Source organism: Gavialis gangeticus, unplaced genomic scaffold (assembly GCF_001723915.1).
Source record: "Gavialis gangeticus isolate Ggan-Ray unplaced genomic scaffold, GavGan_comp1, whole genome shotgun sequence".
Classification (NCBI taxonomy): domain Eukaryota; kingdom Metazoa; phylum Chordata; order Crocodylia; family Gavialidae; genus Gavialis; species Gavialis gangeticus.
The window spans coordinates 15,454,243-15,462,385 of record NW_017728980.1 but is presented as its reverse complement, the minus strand read 5'-3'; the positions used below and the strand labels follow the sequence as shown (position 1 = coordinate 15,462,385).

At 47.7% G+C, this 8,143-nt stretch overlaps 1 protein-coding gene across 2 annotated transcripts in view; it reads right to left on the bottom strand.

Annotated features, from left to right (window-relative positions):
- Positions 1-143: 143 nt before the first annotated feature.
- Positions 144-8,143, bottom strand: part of HMBS (hydroxymethylbilane synthase) — a 10,239-nt gene continuing 2,239 nt past the window's right edge. Inside the window, exons 2-7 of one of the 2 annotated variants that reach the window (XM_019510981.1) lie at positions 7,270-7,323; positions 4,332-4,404; positions 2,433-2,482; positions 2,280-2,335; positions 1,056-1,133; positions 144-257 (exon numbers count right to left, since the gene is read on the bottom strand). In XM_019510981.1, the coding sequence (XP_019366526.1) occupies positions 176-257; positions 1,056-1,133; positions 2,280-2,335; positions 2,433-2,482; positions 4,332-4,404; positions 7,270-7,323 (393 nt within the window). In that variant the 3' untranslated portion in view covers positions 144-175. The remainder of the gene's footprint in view (positions 258-1,055; positions 1,134-2,279; positions 2,336-2,432; positions 2,483-4,331; positions 4,405-7,269; positions 7,324-8,143) is intronic. The other variant, XM_019510989.1, reaches the window with a different exon arrangement.

The following is an 8,143-nucleotide window of genomic DNA, read 5'->3' as shown; positions in this document are numbered from 1 at the left end:
TAAATCCTCAAGGGCTACTTGAGGCCTGCAGACTACCAGCTGGACAACCCTGAGCTACATCATGGCTGTGCTGGGCCCCTGGGCTGTGCTTTGTGCCTTTCCTCCCAGCCTGCACAGAGCTTTGAAAATAGAAAGTGCCAGAAATTCATTTACAGAATTCATTCATTCCCTCTGCTCACCTCTTGTCAGGGAGGGCACTGAGTGTTTTCCCACAGCTCTTAGGATGAAACACAACAGCATCGTGTGGGTTTTCCCTTCTGGAAAGAAAAACAGTATAGACACAACATTATTTAGTGGGAGGCTACAAAACTGAGACGGTTCTACTCTGTGGTGGAATCGTCTCCACCAAGTTTCATTATTTTCAGAAACAAAGAGCACTTTTTCCCTTCTCCATTTTAAATCCCTGCAAATGCAGACGTGACAAAGATGCCGACTCTGCAACTCTGCTTCTCCACTCACCCGGCGTGCAGTCCGCCCCCACGGCAGAGCGGGGCCCACAAACGGCCCCCACTCTGCACCGCCTGCTACGACACCTTGATCGGACAGCATAACTGGCTCTCAATAGCTCCGAGTCCTGACACACCCTTCTCAATGCACCCACTCCCATGTCAAGCAGAAGGGTGGTGAATTAAACAATAATGGGCCTACCCACTGACGACTGGAGCAAGATCGAGTAAGCTCAGAATGCCAGAGACATCTTACTAGAATAATTTCAGGAGCTACTGGAATGAACTAGATTCAAACTGGTGATTTAGCGTGAAAAAGTTTCCTATCCCACTGCCAACTGCTTGCGCCACTCAAGTTTCTCACAGAGGGCCGTTAGCCGTAAGTACAGCCTCTCCCCTTCCAGAGACCCACGATGGCTGTAATCTGACAATGCCAGGGCAGCGAGGAAGGAACAGAAGGAAGCAAACCTGACTGACCCCCTTGATGGTGTTACTGGTACAGGCCAGACCCACTACGAACAGTACGTACAGCACCAATGCCTTCTTTACAATGCAAAGGCAGAGAATAAAGAAGTCTAGTGGAAATCAGGCATCTCAACCTACACTTACTTGCAGATGGCACCAATAGTAAAGCCAGGGAGAAGCGATGTTGGCAGGTCCTTCAAGGAGTGAACCACCAGGTCAACTCTAAAAATCAGCCGAGAAGACAAGTTAAAGCACAGAGGTGGAGAACGAGCCATGGGACACCTGCAAATGCTTGCAGATGGCTGACCCGTTAAATTCCACATAGGGCTTTGTTTTAGAGGACGAGTGTGATAGAAGGACTCCTGGATACTATGCCTAGTTCTTGTACTGATTCACTATGCAGTCTTGGGCAGGTCAGCTGTCTGTACCCCGGGTTTCCTGCCTGTAAAATTGGGATATCTTCCCCGGGGAGAGGCTGCATCATAAATACTTGCAACGTGTATTCAGGAGGAGAGCTGGAGAAGCCCAAACACATTGCAAAGGCACCTATTCATCTTGTAATGCCTCATCTCAATGGAATTACACACTCTAAAAAGTTAAAGAACTAACATCTGATAGACAGTTATCCCATGCTAAAATTTCATACCTCCAAAAGAGCAACCAGTGAAAGGGGCAACTGTAAGCACCTGAATTCTATGGGATGCTTTTCACTAATGTTAACGGGAGCTGGCCGGATCAATGCCAACAACCTAAAACAGAATCTTGAATTTTAGTCCAATTTCCATTATATTCCTCCAGCTGCACGTACCCCTCTCAGCTTATCTGGAGTAAGAGGTAAAAAGCAGAATAGGTCACTGCAGAAAGGGATGCAACCACCTGTTCAGATTCCTTTGCACAGTTGTTAGTGAATAAAATTAGCAAGAAGGGATGTTTTAGGAACTGCTTATTGTTAACAACAAATCACATACTTCTATAGAAAGTCCTAGATGCAAAGTGTGTGTGGCAACCAGTAATATACACAGGGCACATGATACAGATACTTTAGAAAACAGCGCTGGCTTGGAAAGCATGAACATCACTGCCCAACAAATTCTCCTGCTGCCTGGGAAGGAGATGGAGACTTGTCGGGATGAGTTCCTCCCACAGCTACGGGTAGCTGAGGCAACAGGACAGAAGAAGGAGACAGGACCTTTCACCGGCCTGTCCCACTTTCCACATGTTCTAAAAATTATTTGAGTTATGAAGAGACCACAGGAATACATGTGCTTGTCTGGATTTCAGATGCAGAGAGGAAATGCAAAGAAGCCATATGATTTGCCCAGACCTTTTCCAGGCCTGGGGGAAGCAAGAAAAGGGCTGGGCTCTTACTCGTTTCTTTCTAGTGCATTTTCCAGCTCTTTGGTAAAAAGACTCTTCTCCCCGATCTAAATGGAGATGGAAGAACACAAAGCACATTAGGGACCCACCACAGCCTTATCAAATGCAGTCACTCTTGGTACAAAAGAGGAAGAGGCCACTTACCTTGGAAAGAGCCGTGTCCAGAATCTTATCTCCAGTTGTTGACATGGCAACTATTCAAAGAGAGAGGTGCATAATTCTTGTTAAGGGCAGAGGTATGGCAATTCACACAGGCCTGGTCTCTGGGAGTCCCTGCACAACATTCAGCAGAGAGTGCCAAGCTCCTCCACTCTAGCGAAGGTATTAAAACAGGATCCAAGTGGGAATAAATCAAGTTAAGTACTGGAAATATTGTGCACTGAGCAGTAGTAAAGATCAGGCCTACCATTTGTGTGTTTCTTTATACCCAAGGGTACAGAAGGAAAATAAACCAGACGTGGTAGATGTTGATAGGTACATCTGAGCAGATGAGGCTGAAGTGAGGTAATTCCATTGTTAATGAAGCAAATGGCTTTGTGCCCCTTATCTGGCCTTGCTGCTGATCCCAAGCAGGTGGAAGCTGGCACCTGCTCAACAGTGATGGACCGGGCTCTAGTGCTTCCTGCTTACTCCTCAGTTTTGAGTTTGCAGATGAACAACATTTCAGACCAGTACGAGACCAGTATGGATTGCAGATTGGCTGAGGGGTCGCACTCAGAGGGTAGTGGTGGATGGGTCATATTCAACCTGGGGGGAGGTGGGTAGCGGAGTCCCCCAGGGCTCGGTCCTGGGGCCTGCGCTGTTCAATTTCTTCATCAGCGATCTGGATGATGGGGTGGAAAGTAACCTGTTTAAATTCGCTGATGACACCAAAATTTGGGGGGAGGTGAGCACGCTAGCAGGGAGGGAGAGATTGCAGAGGGATCTGGATAGGTTACAGGGGTGGGCTAACAGGAACAGGATGCGTTTTAATACGGACAAGTGCAGGGTGCTGCACTTGGGCAGTAGGAACCAGCAGCACACTTACACAATGGGGAACTCCCTACTTGAGAGCACGGAGGCAGAAAGAGATCTTGGAGTCATTATTGACTCCAAGATGAACATGGGCCGACAATGCGAGGTCATGGTTGGCAGGGCTAACCGGACCTTGTCGTGCATCCACAGGTGCATCTCGAGTAGAGCCAAGGAGGTGATCCTCCCCCTCTACGCGACGCTGGTCAGGCCACAGCTGGAGTATTGTGTCCAGTTCTGTGCGCCCCATTTCAAGAGGGATGTGGACAATATGGAGAGGGTCCAGAGGAGGGCCACCCGCATGATCCGGGGACAACAGGGCAGACCCTACAGTGAGAGACTGCGGGACCTGAACCTATTCAGCCTCCACAAGAGAAGGCTAAGGGGGGACCTGGTGACTGTCTATAGACTCACTAGGGGGGACCAGAAGGGTTTGGGGGAGACGCTGTTTCCCCTAGCGCCCGCTGGCATAACAAGGAGTAATGGGCACAAGTTGATGGAGAGGAGGTATAGATTGGACATCCGCAAAAACTACTTCACAGTTAGGGCGGCTAGGAGCTGGAACCAACTTCCAAGGGAAGTGGTGCTGGCCCCTACCCTGGGGGTCTTTAAGAAGAGGCTGGATGCCTACCTGGCTGGACTCGTTTGAGTCCCGTTTCTCTTTTTGGGGTTTTTTGTTGTTCTCCCGCCCTGGCGGGGGGTCGGGCTAGAAGATCTACTAGGTCCCTTCCGACCCTTAATCTATGAAATCTATGAGACAGGAAGGTGCCTAGGTCACACATGCCTGAACGCAGGCAGACCCACAGAATTCTCCAAGAGGAACAGCAACGCCATCTGCAAGGCCTGGCGAGCACGAGAGCCGTTCCTGGATTCTAGGCTCCTTCCTCATCACATATTAGCAGCCTCTGCCTAGTTACATGATCAGAACTAGGAACTGACAAGAGTTCCTTATCAGATACAGAAACTGTCACACTGCTTATACCCCATTCGCCCTACCCACTCCCTGTTTTTGACGAGCACCTGAGCACTTACCTATCTCAAAGCGAAGGCCAGGGTATTGCTTGCAGAGCATCCCGACCACACTGTCGGTCTGAATCCGAGCCAGCTGCAGTAAAACAGAAGGCAAAACCCTACATACAATGCTAAGCGAGGCAGAGACAGAGACAAGTACTTACCTACGACTGGGCAAGCTGTAAGGATCAACCTACCCAGGGCCATGCTTGGGTAAATGGCATTAGGGAAGCACAGAGATTTTCTTGCTTACACTGAAAGTCAAGTCAAACTATTTTGGACAGTGCTAGAGAACAAAGCCTGCAGGCTGGGGTGCCCCTGGTCTCAAGGCTATACAAAGGCACACAAAATAGCTTGTTGACTCCCAGTTTGCTGAGTGACAATCTAAACCCTCCTGTGCTTTGCCTAGTGCTGCTATGGAACTGCGCGGGGGCCAGAATTCCCCATCTCTTGGTGAAATAATCTAATGAAACAAAGAAGCTGTTTCCAAACATGGGAGCTGCTTGGGCTTGACACGAGCCAAGCTCACTCTTGCACATGGGGAAAAGCAACAACTGAGTGCAACAGACAGAGCAGGCCAGAGGTTAGCAGCAGTAAAAATAAATAAATAAAATAAAAATGCAAAGACCAGATCAGATGAGGTGACCTTCACCTTGCATTCTGACAGACGGGTTGAGTTAAACCAAAGATGTCAAACTCCCCCAGCCCCAGTGTCTGCAAGCACACACACAGCACAGGTCCCAGACCGGCTACAGAGGCTGCCACGTGTGGCGTGCGGCCCCATGCACTGCAGGTAGTGCTCCAGCCAGACCGTGCCACACGCAATGCCTATGCCGGCCACTCCAAGATCCAGGCCACGTGCAGCAATCTTGTGCCATGGAACAGCCATGGGACCGGACATGCTGGGCAAGGGAAGGGGAGAGGGTCTGTCCAGCAGATAAGCTCTATGCCATGTGTGGGTAACGTGCCTTGATTGGGTCTAATCAGACACAGAGGCAGCACCATGAGCTAGATGCAGGGTTCCATGGGTTACATCCAGCCTGTGGGCTGTGTTTGATACTCCCGAGATAAAAACAGTCCACAGCAACTATGCTACCCAAGCAAAACCTAAAGAAACCTTCCACCAACCCTCAGCTGGAAGGAGGCAGCATATCCTAGAGGTCACAGCTACAGAAAAGAGCCAGATCTCCTGCACGCTAATCTCTCTGCTACCGATTCACAGTTTGGCTGTGAGCAAGTTGCTTTGTTTGCTGCACCTTAGTTTTCCCCACACGTGAAATAAGCCTGACCACCTTTCCCTCTTGTAAAATGCTGCCAGATTCCCAAGTGAATCACAGAGATGTGCAAAGTCTCATTACTGACAATTCTTAACAATAATCTGGGACACAGGGCTCTGCTACTCATTGCCACCAGGGAAAGCAATGTTTCTTTCACCAAAGCTAACGTGCCTCATCCTCCAGCCTCCCCCAAAGTAAAGAGATGTTCCTACTGCTAACTGCCAGGGTGAGCAACGTTATCTCAGAACAAAAACGTAAAGGAAATTTATCTCTCTTTGCAAACCTGCTCCTACCAGCTGCAGTTAAGATAGCAAGACACACTCACTGTATCTCTCTATACCCGCCCCCACCAGGCCCTTGCGAGGGTCCAAGCAGCATAAAGTTTGCCTCTATGTCAAAGATACCTGATCCTCACTTGCAGCAAAATACAGACAGAAAGAATTTCTGTTTCAGCTAAAACGGAAAGGTAGTCAGATGCCCGTTACTTAAATTTCTCCCCTAATCTGACACTCAGACAGGCCACTTAACAGCCAAGGGACTAAGGTTCCATTTATTCAAACAGCTGATCCAGGCTAGGCAGCCATGGGACAAGCTTCTCATCCTCAGCCTCAACAATGTGCGACAACTCAGACGTGAAGGGATCTCCCCCTACCTCTGCTCTCAAGGGGACCGCAAGCGCTAACTGCTGACAGAATCCTGTCCAAACCCCAGGAGCTCATTCTTCAGCAAACACGTAATTACTGAATTCTAGGGCTGCTTTCAGGAGGGAACTTGGGTGCTTTTGGTTACACCACAGGGGAAAAAGGGTAATCTGCATTAACACAAACAAATACATTTATTTCCCTATAACAACTTTGTATTTAATTCAAGAACCCAAAGATGCTTTACTAATGCTTGGGGTGTGAGGTTTCACAAATTACTGATTTACATGACTGGTCCAAATTGACACAGAAGAAAACAGAGGCTCAAATAAATCAAGAGCAACATGTAAGACTGCACATTATTTTAGGGTTCCAAAGCACAGACCCAGAACTTCACCAGCTGCGCCTGTGAGTCAGGAGGGCTCAGCATCTCTGAAAAATAATTTGGTAGGGCACAGACAGAGGTAATGGCTGTATCACTATCAAAGGATACCAACGTAAGCTTCTAGGGTATCCCAGTTGCATCTGCATGACTCTGTAGTGCTACGAGCACAGCAAAGCCACTACAACCCTAACCCTGAGTTGCTCAGAGTCACGGTAAAGTGCGTGCGATGACCTGCATCGCTACAAGATCACGCAAGTAAGAGTCTGAACCTCCCAGCTGAGGTACATCCACACCCTCCTTTTAACGCTTCTGATGAGTATGTCCATCCAGCCCCTTAGCTGCATGAAGTTGGTACTTAAACTGAGACAGCACCTTAGAAGAGACAGCTATCTCTGAATAGCCCCCATCAAACACTACTGGAGGGACCCCAAGTCCTGCACTGTGCCTTGTATGCAGCATGCCTGAAACACACTGTTTCCTCGATATACACCTACATAAGTAGTGCACAAAGGCTTTTTAAAACTGAAATGAGCCACCTACGTTTTCTACTTTAAGGAATACAGCAGCAAGGTTTTAAGTAGCACAATATTTCCTGTTGAAAAGAGACTCAACAGTGTAGCCATGCCAGGACAGAAGTTAGAACAACAGAAACTTACCTGGCTCTTCCTGGTGCCCACTCGGATAACTCTGTCTTTCAGGCCATTTTCGTCCTGCAAAACGCATTACATTTATTTGTAAAATTAAAACAGGTCCCTGAATTCATAGGTCCACAGGTTTTTCTTTACAAATGTTTGTGGCACCTCACAGCTCATTCTGCCTACCAGAGCAGGCAAGTATGCCCTCAGGCTGGCAGCCACCTCTTCCTAAGCTGAACAAAACATCTAATGCGTAAATCTATTAAACAATAAGCTAGCAAAAAAGCATCATCTCCAGCTACAGCTGAAGTGTCCAGCATTTCACAGAAGGCAGTCAGCCATCCGGCGGACTCAGGACAAGAGCCTAAGTCATCAAACGCTGTCAACTTTAGTGTAAAAAACTGACAGTCCCATTTTGGTTCATATATTGACTTCCACGGCAAGTCCAGTTTGCAGGACTGGGCGTCATAAACTTTACATTCAGTTGCTCTTAAATAAATATCCCATAATTAAGGATCATTCATTAAGAAAACACATTTCATCCTTATACAAAAAGGTCCGTCTTCAAAAGGTACAAAGGTCAATTTCTCTCTGCATACTCGCTGACATCTTAGCTACCAGACCTTTACGTTACAATGAATTAACAGCTAAAACCGATTCATTCCGCACCTGGCATAAATAGAAAATTGTAGCCCCCATTTAGTTTCTCACCCCTCCTACTTGACATGTTTTCAACACTATCTTTTAATTAAGATAAACACTGCAGACACCCAAACTTCTGACCACTTAATTGGGACTTTTTTCAAGTCGGAAGTGCTACTCCCCTTGTTCAAGACCCCATCCTGCACAAACTCAGGAAAGAAAAGATAGCTAGATTTTTAAGCTTGGGCTGTGA